The 24832-nt window shown below is 37.3% G+C and overlaps 1 protein-coding gene across 2 annotated transcripts; it reads left to right on the top strand.

Annotated features, from left to right (window-relative positions):
- Positions 1-1162: 1162 nt before the first annotated feature.
- CLGN (calmegin) lies at positions 1163-24777 on the top strand. Of its 2 annotated transcripts, XM_053976321.1 has the most exons (16): positions 1163-1253; positions 5515-5685; positions 6464-6534; positions 8282-8340; positions 10397-10538; positions 10727-10808; positions 11558-11750; positions 13551-13740; positions 14279-14392; positions 14934-15090; positions 15966-16181; positions 17576-17695; positions 17873-18011; positions 19819-19899; positions 21995-22128; positions 23712-24777. In XM_053976321.1, exons 2-16 carry the CDS (start codon positions 5524-5526, stop codon positions 23784-23786), a joined length of 1935 nt encoding a protein of 644 aa, XP_053832296.1. In that variant the 5' UTR covers positions 1163-1253; positions 5515-5523; the 3' UTR covers positions 23787-24777. The 2 variants fall into 2 exon arrangements, with proteins under 2 accessions (XP_053832296.1, XP_053832297.1); XM_053976322.1 differs by lacking the exon at positions 19819-19899.
- The last annotated feature ends 55 nt before the right edge of the window (positions 24778-24832 follow it).

Raw genomic sequence — 24832 nt, 5'->3', positions numbered from 1 at the left:
TTGTATAACTTCTCAGTGAATTGTGCATTGAATTAATTACAGGAAATAAGGGTATTATGTGTAACTATATTTTTGTAAAAAGAAAATCTATTTAAATAAAATTTTGGATCCTGTTATTAGATAATCAGTGTGTACTGATACTTCAATCCTTGTCACAAGTTCAAATTCAACATACATTTGAAAATAAAGAGTAAACCACAGTAGTCTCATTTGAAAAGTTTTTGGGAAATGACCATCTACCTTGGACATCTACCTGTTAATGGTCAGAATTCTGGAGTCGCTTCCTTAGCACATGAAGCACGACTGCACCCTCATTCCCCTGCACAGGCATTGCATCCTGACAGCAGGAAATAAACTGCAATATGTGGATTTGTGTTGAATGGGTTACGTTCATGCAGAGTTGTATTCCTAACGCTGCAGGGTTTTTCATTTACAATGAGACGGAATTAATTTTTTTACATTAAAACAGTTCGGAAGAGTGGTTTTTTTCCAAAGACGACCTCTAGTAATATTTTGATAATATTGCTTAGAGGTTTATTTATTTTATTTATTTTGATTTTTATGTACAGGATTGTTTATATACTGTGGTGCTATACACGTCTGCGTGTTGATATATGTACATACATATACTGGAACAAATATTGAAGCTTTCGTTAGGTTAGGAGTTTAATGCCAGGGAAGAATTGCTGCAGTAATCCACACCTTTGTTCCTCAGCACTTACAGTGAAAACATAAAACCTTATTTTGCCACTGCTTTCACGGCAACAGATTCGCTGCTGGGAGTAGTGTCTGCCTTACATTCACTTCTTACAGGGCAGTGTCACCAAGGAGGAAATTCCAGAGCAATCATTTAAACCGGCGAAAACATCGAATATACCCAAATAATGCATACCAAAAAGTCGGCGGGCGATTGGCTGAGGCGCCCCGCGCAGGGCGGGCCGCCAGCCGCGACCGCGCCGCTCATTGGCTCTCGCCTCAGCTCGGGCGCCTCCCATTGGCGCAGCTCGCTGCCCATCTCCCGCCTCCGCGCGCGCTCCGCTCTGATTGGCCGGCGCGGCGCGGCACGAGCCGCGGCACCTGCTCCCGCATCCCCGGCAGCGGCGGGGGCGCCGTGCGCCTGCGCGGCCGGGCCCGGCTCCGGCTCCGGCTCCGGCTCCCGCCGCCGGTAACCGCCCGCCGCGGGAGGAGCGGCGTCGCGGTGCTTGGTAACCAGGCCGGGAGAAGCGGCGGCCGCCCAGCCCATCCACAGCCAGGTGCGTGTGGATGCCGTGTGGCGAGGGGAGGGGGTGATGGCGGGCGCTGCCCTCCTGCGCCCCGCTCTCCTCAGTGCCCGGTGGGCGGTGGCGCCCCCGGCTCGCCCTTGCCTCACGACAGCGGCCGGTCCCGAGGGAGGGATGGGGGCCGCTGGGTGGAGGCGCCGCAGGGCGGGGGTCGGGAGCTCGGCCCTTTCTTCACCCGAGGCCGGGCAGGAGAAGCGCGGGTGAGCGGCGGGCGCAGCTCCTGCGGCCTTCGTTCTCCCTTCGAGGTATCCCAAAAAGCGGGTTCGTGTTGGGTGCTGGCAGAGCGCCGGGTGGCCGTTTGACCCTAAGGTCTATATTTTTTAATTGGGAAATAAGGTCTTCTTGAAGGTTCTAGTCGAGCTCGCTGTAGCGGCAAAATAATCTCGAGGCACCTGCGGGAGTGCAGCACTGTGGCTGGAGTGACTGCTGAACTTCACGTTCGGCATCCATTCCAGCACAAAGTGCTTAACGTTTCAGGTGAAGGGAGGGAGGTACAGTTTTCACCCCCAATAAAGGAAAAAAATTAAAGTTGAGTAAGAATTCTTGCATGCATTTCGTGGAGCAGTTACAGCTGGATGTTGTCTTATGTCAGGTTGATGCCAATGTAGCAGAATGGGAAGGGGGGGGGGAATAAAGCAGCTCATGGTTACAGATGGAAGAAAGGGTGTGTGAAGTATCCTCCACTTTTCGTGGCCCTGGATGAAATTGGCATTTGGCCCTATGGAAAGCCAATGTGTTGATACTGGATGCAGGAGCTTTGGACTTCAGAGTGAGAAGAGCCGTCTTACTCCCTTTCTGCTAGAGAATCCAGAACTCTGAGAGTTACATGGAAAAGGCATGACCGTTTTCAGTGTCCAAGAAAAAGTTAGTAATCTAAAAGATCCTGACCTCTTACTTAGTTCTGCAGCGAATGGAATAATGATGCTGCTAACTTAATGGCACGTATACAGTACACCGTGGTACAGAGGTGCAAAGGTTGACACATTTGCACCATGCAGCACAAATCAAATCAGGTGGGAAGGGACACCAGGAGGTCTCTCCTGACTGGCTGGTAGCCCTGAGGCTGGTCCAGCTTGCTTAGAGATTTTTTCTGGACTGTCTTGGAAACCCCTAAGGACTGAGACTAGGCAGCCTGTACTGTCCTCGTGGGGAAAAAAATCCTAATATCCACTCAGACTATGTTTACAGCTTATGCCGTTGTCTTTTATAAACACTAGTCTATGTCAGAAAAAGCAGCGTGTTACTTCAGGTGCAATACTCTGCTGATGTTGCAGCACTGTTGTTGGTCCCTGGAGCATGCTTTGCAATAGTACTGCTGGCTTAAATCTCCTGCTGATGTGTAGCTGTGCTGTGGTTACCCATGGTAAAAAGTGACCAAGCTATGCAAAATGTGTGCTTAAAATTACAGGTCTGAACTTAGATACATTGACAAGACTGCTAGTAGATATGTTTAGTGTTTCGTGAGAGCCAGAGACTCTTCTAATTTACTTTGTTCTGCTGAGGAAATTGTAACAGTGGGAATCCTTTTGGCTTATTTTCATTGCCACCTTGAAAACAGAGTAAGAAAAGTTTCTCACAGGTCTTCATGTGTTATTTAGGAAAGTTCAGTAGGTTTTAAAGATAATTAAATGTGTAGCGTGAAGTTCTGTTTTGAGACCAGAAACTCATTGGTTTAGTTGAAAGATTTATTTTATATTCTAAGACTGTAGTGTGGCGGAGTTCACAAAAGTGAAAGATGTCACGGGTTAGTTAAAACCAGTGATAACTGTAATTGGTCTTGATAACATATTTCAGCATTTCTGGGATTATTTTAAAAGTATATCAAAAGGTCAAAAGTTAAAATGCACCTTCTCTTCTTGAAGGAAGAAGTAAGAGATATAATTGAAAGCTGAAGGAAATTAGGGTAGTCCTAGGTAGGATCAGGGAGTAGTGATAAGATTCAGTGGGAACAAAGTGAAAGCATCAGAAATTTTGGAATGGAGCTGTTTGGAAAGGTGAGTACTTGTGTGTCTTCTTGGATGCCTGTGTCAGTCTGCGTATGGAACAAAAGTGAATGGGGCTAATTACAGTAAAATTTCAGCTATGTAAGTGAAAAGCATTTTGAATCATACACAAACACGCCTGAAATGTACTGGAAGAGAAAGTTGTACCTCTTGTTCTGCTTTAGGAGAAGCAGAAACCACGTGCATGACAAACTATCGAAGGTAAGGTAGGCAAGCTATATGCTAAAAATGCAAGTGTGATATTTGGTTCATATTTGACATTTCAGCTAGGAGCTAAGGAGTCCAAAAGGTACTGATATGGAATTCTTTGACTGCTTGTCCTAATAACAATGGTTAAGGAACAGGAAAATGGGGTTGATAAAACTGATACTACTCAGACAAAGGTGTTCAAAAATGTACCTTAAGATTAAATGTTCACCTGTGATAAACTCAGTTACTTTAAATCTTCAGGGCAAGATTATTTTAAGTGCTAGAACTGCTAAGGAGATCTATGAATTAACAGTATCTCTAGTTTTAGCCTAAAAAAAAAAAGTGAAATACAAAACACTAGTAAAATTTGCAGATAACTGTTGAAATGTATCACCTGAAAAAAAGAGCGAACCACAGACTCGCTATCTTCAAGCAAGGTTGTAAAGTCCCATAAAGAATGGCAGGAATTGTGGATAGTAGTGGGGGAGAAAATAAGAATAGTAATATGATTAATGTCGTTTTGTGGAAAATAGGTGTCAGTCTCAAAAAAAGAGGCTTTGATTATATCCTAGTATTGACATAGTACTGCTGTGTGAAACACTTCTTTATGATAATCCTGTATTTTATATAGATCCTGGCTCTTTATATAATCAGTGCAGTTATTATTAAAATAATAGCTCTTAAAAGAAATAAAGCTCTGATACTGTTTGATCTCTTTATGTGTTGCTTGATAAAACCTGCAGGTGTTAAAAAATGAATGATGAAATAATTATTGGTGCAGTTACAATGTTTGAATTGCTTACCAAATTTGATAAAGCCAGGAAGAAAGAAAGAGAATCACACTTTCAATATAAGATAGTATCTATAATTGCTGGGATGTTTAGAGTTGTAGTGGTAAACAATTGAATCTCTAAGGAGTGATGATGTAACTGAGAGGGTGGCTACTTTCTCAGGTGCAAAAGGTACCTCAGCACCAGAGCTTTTAATATAACTAGTAGTGGTTACAAGTAATGCAAGGCTTGGAAATGTCTTGCAATAGCAAAATAAATACCAGCATTTATTTAGGCTTACTGTGAATATGAATTAGTAAGAAACAAGTGATAAATACCTATGCACAGGTGTCTAGAATCTGTCTTCATTCTGTTTCCAAATTCAGACAAAAATAATTTCAAAAAACCACATTTTTTTGCAAGACCTCTGAGGAAACTTGCATAGGCATTTTTGACACTGCACTTCCTCAAACCACTGGATACTCTTAAGATGAAATTGGATTTGTACATCTTCCAGATGTGGAGCAAGAAATACTTGGCAACAATCATTTCACAGCAGTTTAGATTGAGAGGCTGGGGCAATTGTCTGCTATTGGCAATCACAGATTAAAGATTTTCAGGTTTCCCTGAAATTAGGAAATTATTTGCATTTAAGCTTAAACTCTTGCTCTACCTAACTTAAACTTGAAAATTACTGGATAATAATTTTAAACAGAAAATTCTTTCTGAAACCATCTTATACTTTCTTTTGGCACTTATGACTGGAGCCAGTATACACTGCACTCATCTAAACGTAGCCATTGGAAGTAGGGGCAAATACAAGTGCAATTCTGGCAGTGGATAATAATGCATTCTAAATATGTAATTTAATTTTTCCTAATGAAAAGAATGGTACTTATTGCTGCATTGTAGAGACTGGTTCAATTTAATTACTTCTTCAGGTTGTTTATGAATGAGAAAAATAAAAGCAGTCTTGCTTAGTTCTTAAAAAGCATACATATTGCAGTCAGATTCTTGCTAGATTTGGCACGGTAAAGGAACAGGCTACAGGCACTTCCATAGGGAAAAGAGAGTCTGAGTCAGGGCCCATTAATAAAAAAAAAATTAAAAGCAAATTAAGATAATATTATAGCGACAACCCTTTTTGATAGTTATTTCTCATTGTTTTAATGGGAGTTTTTCCTCTTTTAGAAAAAGTCTGGGGTAAAATTGAAATAGTATTGATAATATCCTTGAAATTATCTTTAAATTCTAAAACTTTCAATTCTTCAGATAACCAAGATGCACTTCCAGTGGGACTGGCTGTGCTTGGGTGTCCTGATAATTAGCTCAGTGACTGCAGGAATGGAAAACGAAGAAAATCTGGATGCAGATGTTGAAGTGGAGAATTTTGACAAGCAGTCCCAAGAAGCTGATGTTGACAGAGATAAATCTTCTCTAGAGGTAAGATTACAGAAGTCTTTAGTTCAAGCTGGTTAAATACAAGATGCATAGTTATAACTAGAGCAAGTTAATCTCTGCATTTGACAACTGAGTGGGTCTCAAATATGGCAGTGTGAGTTTTCCCCTTGCTATATGTGACATGCAGGGCAAACTTAATGAATAAATCTCATATGCCCAAGTGTAAAATCTCCTGCCTGTGGCTGATAGTCATGAAAAAGGTTTTTCTTCAATCTAGACACAGAACCTTTTGTTGCAAGTCGTAATGTGCTGCTTCTAAAGAAGTCAATGGAAAGCACCTTGGTCTCACTGAGACTTTGACTTTAGACCAGTTTCTTGACTTCATCAGTCACAGCTGCCTTTTGACACTGTCTTAATTGCCAGAAAATGCTATTCTTCAAAATAGATGTAGGCAATAGATGGGAAAACAGAAGAATGGAAAACATATAAAGAAAGAAACAGGGAGGAAGCAGATTTGGTGCAAGTTCAGAAAAATTTTTGGGGTTTTATTTCACAGAAGATGTAACAAAGCTTTAGTTATGAGCTTTGGACAGAAGAAGCAACTTCTAAAATTCAGAGATGTGAAATTGCTCACTGTTGGAGGGATGCACACTAACTATTGAAATGTGGGTGGGGGAGAAGTGGTTTTATGCTGCTAGGTATTTCTAATGAACAAAATCTGTTGGTCTGCCTGGGTGGATTACTTCTGGAGATATGAGGGTGTATTTCAAATGAAAAATTGTAATTTATGTTGGGACGTGAATCTGTACGTATCTCTTAGGTTGTGTACCAGACTCCAAAGCCAACTGGGGAAGTATATTTTACAGAAACCTTTGATGAAGGATTGTCGGGGTAAGCTTATGTCTTAAAATGATAAACTTGTACTTTCAGCAGTTTAACTTTCAGTGGCAGGACTTATTTTGTATTCATTTTTCTGCTACTATGTTTATAAAAATTATTTTTATGGGGATGAGAATTGGGAAGACTATTAATGCTTGATCCAAATACCTCATAATGTTAAACTGGACACTTAACATGTCAGATATATTACTTTTCTCTGTGTTTTAAGGAAGCTTTTAATAAACTCTGGATTTATGGACATTAAGAAAAATAATAAAAATATTTAGCCAGTTGGGTTTAACTAGCTGAGAGATGAAGTGCCATTACATTTCAGTAGCAAACTCTTCACGTGATCTTAGGTATTTGTCAGTTCTAAATGTTAAGTGTAAAAGCAGTACCTATGATGACAGAAAAAATTACTAGGTAGAAGAGGTGATAATGGTTGTTAAATAACCAAACAAATAAACCACTGAAAACCTTGATTAACAGATGCAAATATTTAGCTGGGGTACTTGAATGATATCGTTCATCCAAGCTTCTAGCTTTTTTGAGAGCTGTTCAAAGATTAGTTTGTCTTCCTACTAAATCTAAGGTTCAAAGTTTTAGCTACAGTGCTTGGGATTTTTTGGTCTAGCTTTGCATAATTTACATAAGACTAAGGAGTATGGAAGAAAGATTTACAAGAAAGTAAGCAGCATGCTGCCTTTCTTCCCTGAAGTGTGGAAAAGAGTATATATAAATAGGCTAGATAGGAATACAGTAACTTTTTTGAGAATAAGCCTTGAAAATTTTTCACATGACTTGTAGAGATGTTTTATGTCCTCACTGATCTCTCTCCTGGTAGGCCAAGGATCTGGTTTGCTATTTATACTGTGAAGCTTTTCCAGCATCTCTGTTAACAGTGGACAAATGTGACTGCAATTCAAGCAGAAAAGAGAAAGTATTCATCCCTGAATTACGCCATGCAGAGGATAGTTCAGAATGAATGAAAGCAGTTCTTTCCAGAATAAATTATTAGAATGTGTTCTTGTGGTTGATACAATAAAGAGTTCATCAGTGCTGTTGGCTTAAGTTATTCCTGTGCATGGCTCCAGATAGAACTGCTGTATGTCCAGATGAGGGTGGACTGCCCTTTTCTTTTTTTTTTCCTTTCCAGAGGAGCACTTTGTTTGGAGATTGTGCATATCTTGTGATAACCTTAATGAGATAGCCAAGTTTGCTTTGCTCATAGAATCGAGGCCATCAGCCCTGTTGGATCTCCTGTGTGCAGTAAAATTGGAATCTTGCATTTGTCACTTGCCATTCCTTTTTGTCCTCTGCTATGCATGTGTACTGTTACTGTCAGATCAAGTTAAGATTCCTTTGGCTGATTTCTTTTTCTTTCTATTGAAAGGTATTGCTTCCTCTATTGAAACTTGCTATTTTCTGTGCATTTTTACATTAAATGCATATTACATTCTGCCAAATTGAACTTGTATATAAAACTGAGGTTTATTCAGAATTAAATAATTCAGGAATTTAATTACTTTAGACTTTTAATTGTCTATTCATTTACATTTTTAGGAATATTTTGAAATGCTTCATTAGACTACTGTCCTTTATTTTTTCTTTGCATGTTGTTTGAACTACATGCAGTTCCCATGATGCTAACTCAAAATCAGTATTACAGCTTCACAGTCTAGAAGCAAAAGCTTTTTTCCTTTGTTAAATAATACAGCTTTGCTTAGATAGATTAATGACCAGTACACTTTTTTTTTAGGTGGGTGTTATCTGTAACTCTGAAAGAAGACATGGATGATAACGTTGCTAAATATGATGGTAAGCAGCTTTAATGGTTACCTCCACTATGTATTTTGTGATGTTCTATTGCTTTTTGAGAAATAACTACTATTTATTTGAGAAATAACACAGAACTTATCTTTGAATGTCTAGATGGCATAGGTCAAAAATACTAGTTTGTATAATGACTGTTATCCTGAAACTGAGATGTGAAATGTTGCTCATTGGGTTATTTAGTGTGAAGATAGCTTTTTTTTGTCATTCCAACAATGTATTGCCATGAATGGTACCAGAATACCCTTTGGCAACTGAATATTTAATACTCTTTGTTTATGAGTGTTGTTTCTTTAGAACTGTCTTCTCTGAAATCCTGTGAGAGAGATTTACCACTTCAATTTCAGTTGTTAAACAGTTTTCTAAAGCATTGTGTTCCATTTTCCTCCATCTGTCCTACTTCTGATTCATGGATTGGTCTCTTGGTATAGCCTTTGAAACAAGAAAGTTAAAACTGCATGGTATTTTTTTAAAATACTTTTTCAGATTGCCTGTACTTGAATGTAGGGCTCTTCAGTGGTTCTTGTATAGTTTAGTCTTAGGGTAACCAAAAAGAAATTTGAAAAGCAATAATGAAACATTGTTCTGATGGTTTAATCATTGCAGTTTGCACTTGTGATTTCCTAGTCGAGAATTGGCTGCTTAAAATTCTGGCAGATGCATGATCTGCAGCAATAATTTTGCAACCTGAGTTTTATTTCATTCAAGAGGGAGTAGGGAGAAGAGAAAAAGTTTCTATTGCAACAGAGAAGTATGTGCTACTGTTCTTACCTCAGATGAAATCAATTATGTTAATAAAAAGTGGTAAGCAAGCATAACTTGGAGAACAGAGTAGAACTGATGATTCTAAATTTAGTGGTTACCAAAAATAGTTAGTAAAATTAAGAAGTTGCAGAGGAGATAGCCACACAGATGAGATGCTTATGAGAAATGAGGTCTCTGATTACCTGGCTTCATATTAGATAAAAAATCGTCTTTAACGTCAGAACAGTCATACTTGCTTGAAGTCAACATTTAATTCAGCATTTAATAAAGTCTGTGATAAAGACACATTTTTGAACTACTTTCCAATTCTTTTTTCTAGTCTTGTTGTTTTGCCTTGCATTATTGTTTGGCCTTAGTTTCCAGGAAGGAGCACTTTTGAAAAGGATAGAATTCTTCTCCTTCCTGTCTATGAGGCTAGAAGAAATTAGGAATTTGTTATTGACTTGCATATCTGCCCTTCCTTAACAACTTTTACTAATCACACTTCAGCTGAATAAAAGTAAATCACTGTTTCATTTGCACATCACAATTTATGAATCTTATCTAAATTACACACTGAGGAACTCTTGATGTTTTCTTCTTTTTTACATTGACACGGGCATTCTTCAAAATTACAGTGGATTGTAGAAGTAGGGTGTTTTGTGCTGTGCTCTTTCCTGGAAAAAAAACTAGTGAATCTTGTCCTGTTAATCTCTGAGAAAATGTAACTGCCCTTTTAGAAGAAATCTTGTTCTTTGGATATTGGGCAAGTGTGTACTCAACTGTATTTATTCCAAACTTGGAGAATGTATAAATATAAAATCTTCTATTTTCAAAGCTGTAGGCTTGTTTTGGACCAAATCTGATAATTCCTGGAAAGACTTTGGGGAGGAGGAGGGAACTTCATCTATCCTGTGATTAGATTTCACTCAAGAGATTCTAATTTTATGTAAGCAGAAAAAAGTAATGATGCAGGTCTTTAGCTTTACACAATGCTTTGTGACTTATATTTTTTATGTGATGATGGTAGAAGTAAATCTAAAATCTGGAGAAATATTTTGTTCCTCTAGCCATTGTAGGATACCACAACCTAAAGATACAAATCTACAGCAATAAAGTTTACTTACAGATTTTTGTAGATTTGAGAACAAGAAATAACATCTTTGACATCAGATGCCAACATTTCTGCCCTACTTTGGCAACTAGTCTTTATTTGTTGCTCTCTGCTTTCAATAAGGCTGTGATTTCTTTACTTCAGACTGCATTTTTTCAAAGACTTTATGCATGTGTGTTTTAGGAAGATGGGAAGTAGAAGAGCTGAAAGAAAATGCAGTGCCTGGAGACAGAGGATTAGTGTTAAAATCAGTGGCAAAGTATCATGCAATATCAGCAATGCTAACAAAAGCATTTGTTTTTGATGACAAACCTTTGATTGTTCAGTAAGTAATCCTTCAGATTTTTTACTTGATGTGTATTAGTAAGTTAAAACATTTTGCTTACATATAAGTGTTTTGACAGTGGGTACTAATATGCAGTCTTAATATATTCATAATTAGAACCACAGATTAGCAGTTAATTCATATTTTTCTGATACTCAGAATGTTTTTGTCACTTTCTCTTTGCCCAGATACGAAGTGAATTTTCAGAAAGGCATTGACTGTGGTGGTGCATATATTAAACTTCTATCCAGTAGCAATGACTTGAATCTGGTATGTCCTCTTGCTTAATATTTGCTATCAGTTGTTCATTTGAGGAACAGCTTGGTTCTCCATGGGTGGTGTCTGATACCCAGGACAGAGGACTTTTGTGTACGTTCAGTATGACTTCCTGTATTAATAGAAGCCAGAAGATCTTAACTCATAACTTGTAAAACAGTTTTACTGATCAGCACATGCATGATACTGTGTATTCCAAATACAGAAAGCATAAATACCAAAAGATACTGACATAACTGTGTAATGCAACATACTCTGAAGGAGAATAACTATACCTGATATTTTCAGGGTTGTTTGTTGCTGTTACTTAATGTGGAGAGAAAAAGGTAGTTATAAAATACTGGATGTTAATATTCTGGGGTTTATCTTTATTGGAAAATAAAATTGTTATGAAGAACAGTAACTAGTTCCCTTCCATCTTTTAGTGTAGAGGGAGAGAGATACTTGGGTGTTTTGATTTGTAACAGGCATTCCTACTTAACATAAAGTCTAAATATATAAATGTATTCATCCTCTTTGAGGGGACTGAGAGTTAGTCCATTCCCTGAAAACAGGGAACTCCAGAGGACTGTTGAATCCAGCAACTCCAGAGGACTGTTGAATTCCTTTCATGATTTACCCTACCACTTTTCATTTCCCTTTTAGAAATAAGTAACTATGCTCTATGCCAAGAAAAAGAAGTACCAAAAGTGACATAATCAAATGTCCAGTATAACACATACTCAGCTTTCTTGCTTCTACAGGAATACTTTTTTGACAGAACACCTTACACTATTATGTTTGGACCAGATAAATGTGGAGAAGATTACAAACTACACTTTATCTTCAGACATAAGAATCCTAAAACTGGAGAATATGATGAAAAACATGCTGAACGTCCTGATGTAGACCTAAAAAAATTCTATTTGGACAAGAAGACACATCTATATACTCTTGGTATTGTTCAATTCTTAAAAATGGAATTCCAATTCTTGTATTGGAAAGGAGAGATTAAAAATGTGGTTTTGTCTACTGAAGCTTTGTAATTGAGTCTGTGTTTGTTTGTAATAGCTTGTTAATTCTGAGTGGTGGTTGCTTAATGATTTGGATTAAAAGGGTTAATGACAGGGCTTCCCTGCAGGGCATAAAAGTAGCTTTCAGATGCTACTGCTTAATATTCAGTTACAGGAAAAAACGTATCAGCCCTGACTAGCCTTCACTAATAAATGCCATCAGTAATTATTATAATAAAACTGTTTTTACTGGGAAAGATATTAAAATATACAACTGCCCAATATTCTGGGAAGGTGTCAGAGGAATTCAGTTAAATCTGTACCATGCCACAATCTTTTCCACATGTTGAGTTCTCACCAACACCTGCATCTGAAGCAGTGTGCATGAACAGGTCAGCACAGACTCTGAAGTGAATGGTTTTAATTCATGTGACAGCTCTTCTTGTACCAGTGAACTGTACAGAGAAATAAAAGTTAATTTTTATCCCCTTTTTCTGACTTCTGAGGAAGAATAGCAGTCAGAGAATGGCTAATCTGTGGCATGCTGCAAATCCAGCCACATTGACTGCACTTGTGAACTTCCACTGAATAATAATAATAGAAGGCATGTTCAAGTGCTGTGCCATGGGAAAATTTAGTAGTTTCTAAAATAGATTGCTGTAGTATGCCATATCAAACTTACACTTTTAGATAATGGTAATCTCATAATAATAAAAGAATGCATGCATTCCTGTATTTGGACTGTTTGTTAGAAATTATGAATCAAGGTACTTAAACTTGGATTGCATTTATTGTGTTACAGTTGTTCAAACAGACTCCATAGAGCTATGTGATTCCAGTTCATTTATGTGATTGATAACAGGAGTTTAAAAATTAGTTCTTTGTGCTTTATCTAAAGGTGATATGGGGGTTTCATTTTTGCATTTATGGATATTTTAATGCTGTTGAAAATTTCAGGCTTGAAGGCCATCATCAGATATTATCGAACTATTACAAGGCTGTTACTGTGGTTTTCTTAACCTGTTTTTAGAAAACTGTCATAAGAGTGGAATAGTAATTACTTATTAATCTTCATTATGTTAAATGGACAGTTGACTCTGCTGTTTAAACAGTGAGCACATTTATAAGTGCTTATTAGAAATAGATTTAGATACATCTGGATACTGAGTCTGACACTACTCAGTTCTGTGACCTTGGCTTCTCAGTTACTCACTCTTGCAAACATCCAGGAAATTCTCTTCAAATATGTAAGCATTTACAGTGAAGCATTTGAGGAAAATGGCTGGTAGAGGTTAGATCATGATAGAAAATGCTGCTTGGATCCTTCTGCTGTGTTACTGGTACAGTTCTTGTGTTCCCATGCTTTCAAGTGTGAGACTGTAATTTAGTACCAGAGATGCCTTTTGGGACAGAGATTCTTTTTTCAATGCCTGTGCTTTTGAAGTAAAACCACAACATTTTGGCCAAGTTGGTGGGTTTTTGAAAAATCTCTTAGTATGTGTTTGGATGTGTTTCAGCAATTGAATTTTCTTCTTTCAAACTTTCATCTTTGGGGGCCTGATGCTGGTCATACATCCCCTCAAGGGCAATGTTTTGTGTCCAGATCTAGTGCCTGAGTGAGGAGTCTGTCTCCTCTGCTAGTGAGGGTCCTGTTTGCTGTTATTTGACTAAGTCTATGCTTATTCTATAGTTTTGGTTAAATATATCTGTAAAATTAAATGGCTCCCTTATTTCTTCAATTTAGTGCTAAAGCCAGATGATACATTTGAAATATTAATCGACCAAACAGTTGTCAGTAAAGGAAGTCTTCTTGAGAATATGATTCCTCCAGTAAATCCTTCCAAAGAAATAGAGGATCCTACTGATAAGAAGCCTGATGATTGGGATGAGAGACCAAAAATACCTGATCCAAATGCTGTCAAACCAGATGACTGGTAAGGAGAACATTTTAATTTTTACAATGTCTTTTATATACAGGTTATTTACTTGAAAGATATGACTGGTTTTATTTTGGGGTTTGCTAATGACAATTTGAATACATTTCACTAAAAGCACTGAAATTTGAAAACATACTTGAGGTGGGCATAAGGAGACAAAATTATTATTTGCTAATTTTGTGCCCTGCATAGTTGCAAGTAGTAACTAAGGTTGCTACACATGAATAAGAAGTTTTTTCTATCATATAGTTTGAATTTACAGTGAATTTCTACTTCTGTGTGAACTACTGTTCTTACTGTGACTGAGGAAGAGTAGGGAAACCTCAATGGGAAGACCTAACTGACACCTGCCACTTGATACCAGCAATTTCTGGACTAAATAGCACTATGAAACAATATAAATAAAGTTCAGATATTTATGAACAGATAATTATATGCATAATGCTCTTGATAAGTGAGTCTAATTCTGTTGTGTTTTTGAACATTGGTCCAAAGTCAGGCTGCTGTATTTTCTAACATAAGTCTGTAATTGAAGGGATGAAGATGAACCTGCCAGAATAGAAGATCCTGATGCTGTTAAGCCTGAGGGGTGGCTTGATGATGAACCACAGTATGTTCCAGACCCTAATGCAAAAAAACCAAAGGACTGGTAAGTGCAGATTGGTAATGTGTTTTGTCGATAAGACTGTTCTCTGTGGCAGGTTATTAGTTGTGGAAGTCAGTCCAAATCTCCTTGTCTTTTGAGATAGTAAGTTGGAATGTGTAAGGTATGGCCAAATATTTGTTGGTGTGAGGGACTGCTTCTATAAAAACATGAACATGTCCTTGCCTTTTTTTTTTTTCCTGAAGATACATAAGTAAAAACAAAGTATGAAGGTCCCCTTTGAAAGAATTTGCTACAGGTTGTAATCATAATGTAAGTCTCAAAGGGATCTCTAAGCATCCTGGGTAGAAGTCTTTCAAACTGTCTGCAAAGGCAGGAATGTAACTGAAGTCAGTCATGCTGTGGTAGTTGTGAACATGTAAAAACGTGTAACACTCCTTAAAAAAAGTGTTTATACTGTTGGATAAAGTTCTGTCAGAGTTCTGAGGCTGTTACAACAATACACATAGACTCTAACTTCAGACTGCCAGTGTTTGACACCTGGTTGATCTTGAAGCAGTTGTTTGTAATTTTTTTTTCTCTCTAGGGATGAAGAAATGGATGGGGAGTGGGAAGCCCCTCAGATCCGTAATGCAAAATGTGAGGCTGCACCTGGTTGTGGAGAGTGGGTGCGTCCCATGAAGAATAACCCAAAGTATAAAGGAAAATGGAGAGCACCTATGATAGATAATCCTAACTATCAGGTAATAGCCAAATTGTTGGTCATTGCTAAAAGATACAGAGATCAGCAGAGCAAGCAAGACAAAGCAGTATATTTACTTAGGCTTTTTTGCAGTATATTTATATTTTAGAATGAGTCTGAATACCCTCACTAATTTGAGATTTTTTTCCTTTTAATTTGCCTTTTTTTTTTCCTTGAAGTATACTGGGAAACAATAATGCTTCTTGTATTAAAACAACTTACCAGTTTAAAGTTGCCTTTTGTACAATTTTCATTGGTACCATTTATTTAGTATGGTCTTCAGAATTGTGTTCTGAATTACATTAGAGTTTTAAATGGGAGTATTTTGAATTAGTCTTTTTTTGATATTAACAAATGAAGCCTTTCAGTAAGCAGATTGCCTTACTAGTTCTATTTTAGAGGAAGCATCAATTTTAGAAAATTAAATTCCCTTCCTCCCCTCCAAATATAAGAGTTAATCAGCTGGATATTAAAGAGAGTTACTTTATATTAGTTATGGGAGTACTTGAATCTGATGACTCGGAGGGTAAGATCCTAAGCAGGTCTGCAAAAAAAATATGGTTCTAATTTGCACAGGTATCATAAGGCTGAATTTTCCTTCTCTAAAATTTTCTCTAACACTTCTGGTAAGAGTCAGTTATTACTGTAACATCTACAGTAAAAAAAGAAAAAAATTACTTAGGAGGTCTGCCCTAAGCAATAAAATTGAGACCCATCTGCCAAATTCCTAGAGGCTATTTCCAGTTCTGTTTTAGATAGGTTAAACTCTACTGCTTGTCTTTTTAAATAAAAGTTCTTATTATTTTGAAATCTCTTTCAGAAGTTGTTCTTTTGGTGAGCTATAGGTAATGTGATTACATTTGTTTCCATTAACAGGGAATCTGGAGCCCCCGGAAAATACCAAACCCAGACTATTTTGAAGATCTTCACCCATTCAAGATGACTGCTATCAGTGCTATTGGTTTAGAACTCTGGTCTATGACATCTGATATCTACTTTGATAACTTCATCATATGTTCAGAAAAAGAAGTAGCAGATCGCTGGGCAGCAGACAGCTGGGGCTTGAAGAAATTGGTAGCAAGTGCTAATGAGGTATAAACTTTACTATGTTCTTGACAGTAGTGAGGAAGCTGTGGTGTTGGAAGAATTTGTCTGCAATTAGTAATTTTGCTGAGTAACTCTGATAGGTTTTCTGTCTTGTAGTTTGGCTTTTTACCTTTCCCAGATGAGTATTTTCTTGAGGTTAAAAGGGTACTGCATTTTACTTAAACACCTGGTGAGAAATTGACTTCCTGTGAAGCCTTCTGCTGTTCACATTGATATTAGAAATTCAGTACCTGACAGCAAGTGAAAAAATGATGGCTGAGTTACTTACATTCAAAGACTTCCCCTCCCACCCCTCACCCCTTATTTTCCCTTAGGATTATATCCATGATATATATTCTTTTGATGCTTCCCTCCCATGAGGAATGAATAGTCTAGTGTTTGTTTCTGTTTAATAATTTTAGGCCTTTTTCTGCTTAGGTGTGTGTTATGCAGCTCTGAAAATATTGCATGTATGTTTATAGAGCTGCATCTGTTCTGTTTCTGTGTGGGCATCCACATTTTGTTTGTGTATTGCACTTTGACAGCCTTCCTCTCTCCTTTCCTATGTTGTGGGATGGATCTGCCCTGCCATACAGGATCATGGGCCCTGCCTGCACTCCTGTTCCTATTTAATAGTCCTCTGTTCTCTTGGATTAAATGGCAACAGCAGGCTACTGTTCTGGGGGAGAAACGATGGGTTGGTGGCAAATGTGGCCAATTCCTTACAGCTGCTGTTTGTCACAGAGTGAGCAAGTAGCAACAGCATATTTGTCCATGCAAGCAGGAAAGCTGTCTCTTCACACAACCTTGCCGTTTTCCAAAATGTTTGGGTTTATGTCTGAACCTGTATCTGTACCTGTACACACAACAGCAAAAAAATTCCTTTGAGTCCCCTTGTGCCTCTCAAGCTTCCTTAGCTCCTGATGTACCTCTTACAGAGATGCACCAGGCACTTGCTTTAGTGTCTCTGCTCTGTAAGTCAGAGCTGTACTGGGAGGACGATTTACTCCCTGAATAATTGGCTGTCGAAGGAGAGGAGGTGGTAGTATAAGTGGAGCTAGCATTCTTCCTCAGGAACTGCTGCCCTCAGGCTCTTGATGCTTTGGGAGCTTTCAGCTGAGTTGGTGCAGTGTGCAGGTATTGCTTTACAAAGTTGAGCTGTGGCTGGTCTGGTGTGTTTGGAGTTCTACACCTGTTCCTTCTTACTCTCAACACCTGCCACTTACTTGCAATTTGTTGCTTTACTAGTATTGAAATGCAATATTGCTTTAGTCATTAAAAAGCAAAGGTAAAGAAGGGCTTTGGACAATATAAATGTATACAGTACACTTTGTAAACTTATTTAATTGAAGAGAGGCACATAAATGCAATTCTTCTAATTTTTTTTTTTTTAAATACAGCCTGGTATGTTTAGTCAATTGGTGACTGCTGCAGAAGAACACCCATGGCTCTGGGTTCTTTACATCTTGACTTTAGCTCTCCCTGTTGGTCTAAGTGTGTTGTTCTGCTGGCCAGGAAAGGTTAGTGAAATTCACTATATTTCTATTTGGTTTTATTCTTAATACTTTATTTGGAAACTCTTGAGCATCTCTGCAACAATGTGTCCTTTTAATATGCCATTGGTATTACTTAGCTTACAATGCCTGTTTAATTCTTAATTGGAGTTGAAATATAAATAGATTTTTAATGTTTTGTAGAAATCAGATGAAGATATTGACTTCAAAAAACATGATGTATCTAAGCAAATCACAAAGGAAGAACTAAAAGAAGAGACAGAGGAGCTCGAAGATGATGAACTAGAAGAGGAAAAAGAAAATGAAGATACTGATGAAGATGGTAAGATGAGTAAGAGTGTGTCAGCTTGCAGTTTGGTTAAAGACATGAATTCATGGATTGCATTGCCAGTAATTACAACCTGTTTTCTTACACTATGTGAAATGTGCCTTGCTCTGAGCCTTTTTTCATCTTTGATAACTTCCAGTGAATGGCATCTCATGGCTAATAGCTCTGATAAATATAAGCAGAAAGTAAGGCTCTACTCAGCATTTCTTCACTTTCAAGAAATGAACATGCTTCCAACACTGTTTTTTATGTTTGTGGACAGTGACACATATGTTGTCCCTTCTAAATATTTCATATATTAAACACATTTAAATTTTTCAGTTTAATTTTTCAGAAGCAGTTAAACTCAATTTATTCTTTAAAATGTGTCTGGAATAGCTTTAAGTCTCTAGCATAAATCTGCTTATACCTCTCTGGGAGGGTTATACTATTCTGTTGGTCACTGATTTGAGTTTTTCTTGTTAAAACTTGAAAATACTTGAAATACTGAAGTCTGCAGCTTCCTTTATGTTGCTTTTTAGCAACCTATTGCATGCCTGCAGAGGTGTGTCCTACTGCCCAGGGGAGAAATTAATGACTCAGTAGCTTAAGCTGTACTCCAAGGATAAAATCATCCCATGTTACTGTATGAAGCATTACTGGGTACTACTCAGCTATAGCCTTGAGGTGCTATTAGCATTTCCCTGTGTCTATATCATAAATAAAAACCAAAGCACCTAACTTACAATGCACTATCTTGACTTTGATGAGAAAATTTTTAGCTTCAGAACTCTGTAAGATTCTGCTTCTTATTTCACTCTTCCTTGGTGAGAACAAAGAAAGTGACAAGGGACTGGCATGGATAATTAGAGACTTAGCAGACATTCATGTTTTGTTGGGGTTTTTGTCTTGGTACTGACATCACTTTGTATTACTGACTGAAACTTGGTGGGTTTTGTCTGTCTTTGCACCATGTTCTATGAGTGTTGATGGCTTCTGTCTGTACTACTTGAAAGTTCACTCATGCCATTACTGAGAAAATTGAGTACAAATTTGGCACAGTGCTTGCCACACCAAACTTAGTCCATTTGCCTTGCTATTGGAGAGCCTTACCAAGGCACTTAATAATTCTGGTTGTGCTACATTCTTTACTTTAGCTTAAATTGTAGGTACATGATTTCAGTGTTGTATCTTCCTACACTTTCCTTTTGATCTTACTCTACTCGACCTCTTCTTTGCTCCTGAATTACAGACTCTCTTTTATTCTACCCAGTCTTGATGCAGATCATAGTTTGTACCTAATATGCTGCTGTTGCAAGGCTGCCATTCCTCAATTCCAATATTCAGTAAATTTATTTAATTACAACACATCACTTAATAAATAATACCTTAAAATGTGTGTTTCAATGTTAGAAATAAGGCCCGGGCAATTGCAGAGGAACACTGTTCAGCTCCTACAGCTTTCTTAAATTGTACTTGGAACAGCTGTTCATGGTGTTGCAAAGGTAGGTTCTATTTTAGACCATTGCTTTTAGTTACTAAACAGAACACAGAGTGAAACTAACCTAGCTTGCTTTTTTAGGACTAATCCAGGGTTTTCAAATAAATTCTAGGCTTCAGAGGGAAGGATTACACTTTGCTGTCATATTACTTCATTGTTTCTTGCTTTAAGAATTGCTTAGCTTCCCTCAGCTTCCTGCCACCTTTTATACTTGCAGGTTGAAATCTTCCCTTTTTTTTCTATTGCTCTTTTGCCTCTTTGTGTCTGAAAGCATTAGAGAATTTGTCTTCTGCCTCCCTTTCCTCATTCTTTTTGCTACAGAGAGAAGAGAAATGGAGGAGACAAAAAGAGAACTTAAAAAGGATAATACAAAGAAGATGGGAAGGGAGGCTCCTGTTTCAGGTACTGGGAAAGGGAAGCAATTTGGGCCAGGACTTGCAAGTGGGTCTCCTGTTTTCTTCCCTCTGCTTCCTTTTTGATGGTAGAACTTCAAGCTGGTGGATGCCAGCTTCCATCAGTGCAGATGCAAGTTTCCTCTGAGATTTCTCTCTATGCTATCTGTAGTCATAAAGATTTTCTACTAGCATTTTGTCACCTTATGATTTTTACGGTTCCTTCATAGTCATTACCTCCTCCTTTGGTTTTTTTGGAGTTGAAGGCAACGGAGTTTTGAGCTGTGGAATACTGAGTGACTTGAAATCCACATTGTATCATGGGGCCATTTAAAAAAGAAAGAAAAAGGAAGTGTGGCACAACAGCAAATTTCAGAAACGTTTGGTGATTTCTTTAACACCAGCGACTATGAGTTGCTGACAGAGTATTTCTTGAATGGCATTGTCCATGGGATTTACTGGTTTTTTTTTGTTCTATGTTAATTTTTGTGGCATTGTCTATTTGTCTGCTTTGTCTCCTTGCTTTCCTTGACCTGTAGAAAGATATTGCAGGACGTAAAAGAATGTTGGGACAAAATGGAATTTCAGGGCCACAGTCTGAATCTTATTTGTCAAGTTCTACATTTATTTATATGAAATAATGTTTAAATTACTATATGATTAAATTTAAAATAATAATTTTAAATGATATTGTTTTCCAGTTCTGGGTTCTACAGCTTCTGATGTCTGAAGTATTTTTGATTTGGGGTTTTTTCCTCTCTATTGAAATTCGTACTTATGGGAGGAGCTGAATTTGCACCATTTATAATTTCCAGTCTCTTTATTAGAATATGACCAAAGGCTTTGTGAATTTCTGCCAAGCTCTTCTATTAAGGGCTTACTTTTAGGACAGAGATCTTTGTCTACATCTTTCTTAAATCATGATCTTCATTATTTGGTCATATTTCTCCTTTTGATAACAGAAATAGAGACACGGTAGGCATGAATCAGGTATATTGCCATAAGGCAAAACTAACTTCTTAGTTCATAGCAATTAATAAAGCTCTGTTTGGCTCAATATATAGCTATATTACAGCCAAAGTTCTTGGTACTTTTACAGTACAAAGATTTGACTTCCTCAATTTGAGACAGAAGTCTCAAATATTTTAACAAATTAGGTATTTCTAGATTTTCAATCAGGAGAGTCCCGTCTGCTATGTGACTACATTCTTAATTTGTATGGATACTTTTGTTTCAGTTTAACTTGGCTGCAACAGTAAGAATTCGGCATGGGTACAGATTTTGGTATTCATTTTGGGGTTTTTTCCCTATTTTTTTCACACCTAAGCAGTGCATATGAGATGTAGGTGTGACCTGACAAGGAGAGAATTGAGCACTACTTCACTGCTGTTTTTAACTAAGCCACTGGCAGACTGCTAAGTTGCAAAATGCCGATGAATATTCTTTGTGTCAGATTTAAGATCTGTTTACTCTTGATAGAAAGTATCATAAAGAGTACTGGTAGTGCAGTAGTAATGCAAGCTGGACATGCTTTGAGTGACCTAAGGGGAGTACAGTGCTTTTCTGACTAGTTTCTGCATTGCAAAAATGCACAAGAAGGGTGGAAATAAAAAGCTGCTTATCTCTCAAACAAAACAGTATGTCAGAAGAATTCCCTGCTGAAAAGGGGAAGTACCCTTAGGATGTAAGTGTCTCCCATGCTGGATAACTGATAACTGCAATATCTTACTTCCCCATCTACATCAAAATTTTGTCAGTTGTCCTATTTTAGACTCTGCTCTCAAAGCTGTCCAATAGAATAGCTAGTTTTAAAGTAAAAGAAATCAAGTCCTTTAAGTCAGTAACAAGTCTGAAGACAGTATGGGCTATTATGAAAAGAGGCAAAGTTGGAGCTGTTAAAATTGGTTGTTAAATCTGGCAGTTATGACTTTCCTGTAATTCATGAGAATTCTACTCTCTGTATCAAAGAGATGTTTTTCTGGGTTATTCTAAACAAGCAGTTCATTCTAGGACTGAAATTGGCTTATTTTCCTTAGTACCATGTCTGGATGTAGTGTATTTGTAATATGGTTCTGTTTATGAAGTAAAATCAACTTCTTCTGCAGAAGCTGACGGTGAAGGTAGTGAAGATATTTATGATGATGAAGAAGAAAATGAAGTTCCAGATGAAGAAGAAAATGAAGTTCCATATGGAAGTCAAGAAGGTGATAGGTCAAATAAATCTGATTCAGAAGATGAGGTAAGTTTGCATTTTTTCCTACTTTCTCCTTGCCATTGTCTGACATCATACTTCTAACTAAGCTCAGTTACTTTTCTTCTATTGAGCCATAAAACAAATCATGAGGTAGAAATATGCTTTCCTTTGAATTTGACACCTCAAATGCTCTGCATAAATACAGGTATAGTATAGAAGTGATTGGGCAGCTCCCTAAACATGAAATGTTTTTACAGGAGTATAGTTTTTAACAGATTATTAAATGAATTTCAAGTCCTGAAAGTTTGGATGCTGCAGCAAATTGGTCAGTTTTCATTGTGATTCTCAACTGATAGAACAAGTGCTTCCAACTGAATAGCCTTTTCTTGAGATCTAGAAAAACCTTAAGTTTTTCAGTTACATTTTGGGGTTTTTTATTCCAAAATAAGGTGTTAAGCAAAACGACAATACTGTTTTTGAACACAGCATCTGCAGTTTCACTTTTCTTGTGCAGATTAATCCAGTCTGCCAGATATTCTACAAAATTATTTTCATAAAATATCATTGTGGAATGGAATTTGTGCTCTTCTTGTTTGTCAGCTACTCATTATTCCTTCATTTAGAAACTGGTAGTGTCTGAAACACTTTAGATCCACCCATTGATCATCTTGTGCTTGTCACTCCCTAAATGAGTCACTTTCCAGGTTAAGGGAGTTGTTTTATGTAATGTTAACTCCTTTTCATGTAAAACTTTTCTAGGAAACTGTACCTGGCATGAGGTTGCGTTGTTTCAGCACTGAAAGTCTTTGCTAATTACCCCTTATTCTGTACTTTCTCTTGTTCCTGTAAGAAGTTTTCTTTTCCTTGTACATTTACCCAGGAATACAGTATCTACTAAGATTCACATGACTCTTTGTGAATAGCAAGCTCTCAATGTGTCTGTGACATTACACAGTGAGGGCACAGCTTGCTTTTCTCTGAGTATTTTCAGCGTGTAGGTGTTCCTGTTGTGAGTTGTCTGGAACACATAATGTACCCCATGTCCTCACTCAGGCTGGGCCACATTCTGTCAGCTGTTCCTTCTAAAGGAGGTGCCTGCCATTAGGTGATTCAGGGAAGTGAGGAAGTAATGCATGGTATGAGAACGGATTTCACATTGGAAAGGCTTTTCCTGTGCCTCTGTAAGCCCGTTGCTTTTAAACTGGGAACACCACATCTGATTTAGGGACAGTTTGCTCTATTTGTAGCTCTCCAAAGGGAACAGTTAAAATGTTTTAAATACATCTTACTTCAGAAGTGGAAATAAAATCAGCAAAAGGTGAAGTTTAAGGAAGCTGGTAAATCAATTTAAAAGCCACTGCTTTTAAACCAGCAAAGACATGGGCAAAAACAAATTTCTGACATCAGTTTAAACATACTATTCTCTTCTTTCTGAATATAGAAATGAAAAGTCTTCTATCCACTTTATTAATCATTAGATTAGTAGTGTGGAAAAAATGTCCCATCACTTAAGTGCTGCATTTAGTGATAAAATGACTGGGGAAATCAGGAAGAGGAATAACATAGGTGCCAGTTTCAATAATTAAAATAAGCTTAAAATGTTAATGCTGAATTTATTTTTTTTCCAGAAGAAAGAAGCTGATGAAGGAATGGGAGATCATCCACTGAAATCAGTGCGCAAAAGAAGAGTACGAAAGGACTGAGTTATTTCCAGCTGGTGTTTGCAGGTCTAGAGACAGTGACGGTAACTTTGGGTGCGTCACTTCCGTGGGCCTGGCAAATTCCTGAGCTTTGATGGGAAAAGGAGGGGCTCATTGCTCTTTAACCTCCTATTTTAATTATCTGGCCTCTTTAACCATCCCAAACTTCCTCAGTTCCCTTTTTTTAAGGATAAATGCTATCTGTGAAGAGTTAGCTGGTATTTCAAATGCGAAATAAAAGGGAAATTACAAGTTGACCAGCTGATTTTTAGGTGAAGATTCTTAAGATTTGAAGTTTCTTAGAAATTAGTATTAGTTGGAGATAAACTTACTCTAAATATTTTTTTAAATAAATGCATTATAATACTTTTGTAGCTCTAGCACAAAATAAGCTGTTTACAGTTTTCAGCTTAAAGAAGATGGTAGTATAGATGTAGCATCTACAGCAGTTCACATTGCTATGAGAAAAGGTATTATTTTCTGTGCAGAGCTAAATGCAATAATTGTTTTTGTATGATGATTTTGTGCTAGCAACAATTTTTATTGTAAATTATTTATTTTAGCTGATCTTGTTACATGGGTCACCTGTTCACTTTAGGCATTGGTTGCAGTAATTTATTTTCAAGATATATTTTAAAATAGAATACAAGTGGTAATTGCTGTGATTTGTTTTACTCTTGAATGCAGGTATCAAATCTGCAGGTCATATACAGATAATTTTTTCAAACTTTTATAGTTCTCATGTTCCAAACCAGAGTGGTACAACCTGTTTCTAGAATACTTGCTAAGTATATATTGTCACCTAAAAATATTTATTAATTCTTGCTTAATATGAAATTTATTAATATAGATAAGAATTTTTGATGGATTAAGTTTTTTACGATGTGAGTAACTTGGGTATTCTCATAGTTTAAATAAACTGCTTATTGTAAAGAAACATTGTTTTATTGAAGTTCAGCTGTATATTAAACAATAAAATTTCAGTCACCAGAAACCTCTTGCTGCTTGCCAGCTGCCTATAGTAGTAGTAGAATGTGTAAATGCTCAAT

The sequence above is a fragment of the Vidua macroura genome, chromosome 4, assembly GCF_024509145.1.
Source record: "Vidua macroura isolate BioBank_ID:100142 chromosome 4, ASM2450914v1, whole genome shotgun sequence".
Classification (NCBI taxonomy): Eukaryota; Metazoa; Chordata; class Aves; order Passeriformes; family Viduidae; genus Vidua; species Vidua macroura.
This window is presented reverse-complemented; position numbering and strand designations above follow the sequence as displayed.

Bases quoted from the DNA above. Each gene is read 5' to 3' on its own strand.
- CLGN (XM_053976321.1), top strand. From the start codon at position 5,524: ATGCACTTCCAGTGGGACTGGCTGTGCTTGGGTGTCCTGATAATTAGC. The intron at 10,809-11,557 runs GTATGTCCTCTT...TTGCTTCTACAG, and splicing joins GTAGCAATGACTTGAATCTG to GAATACTTTTTTGACAGAAC. The intron at 14,393-14,933 runs GTAAGTGCAGAT...TTTTCTCTCTAG, and splicing joins GCAAAAAAACCAAAGGACTG to GGATGAAGAAATGGATGGGG.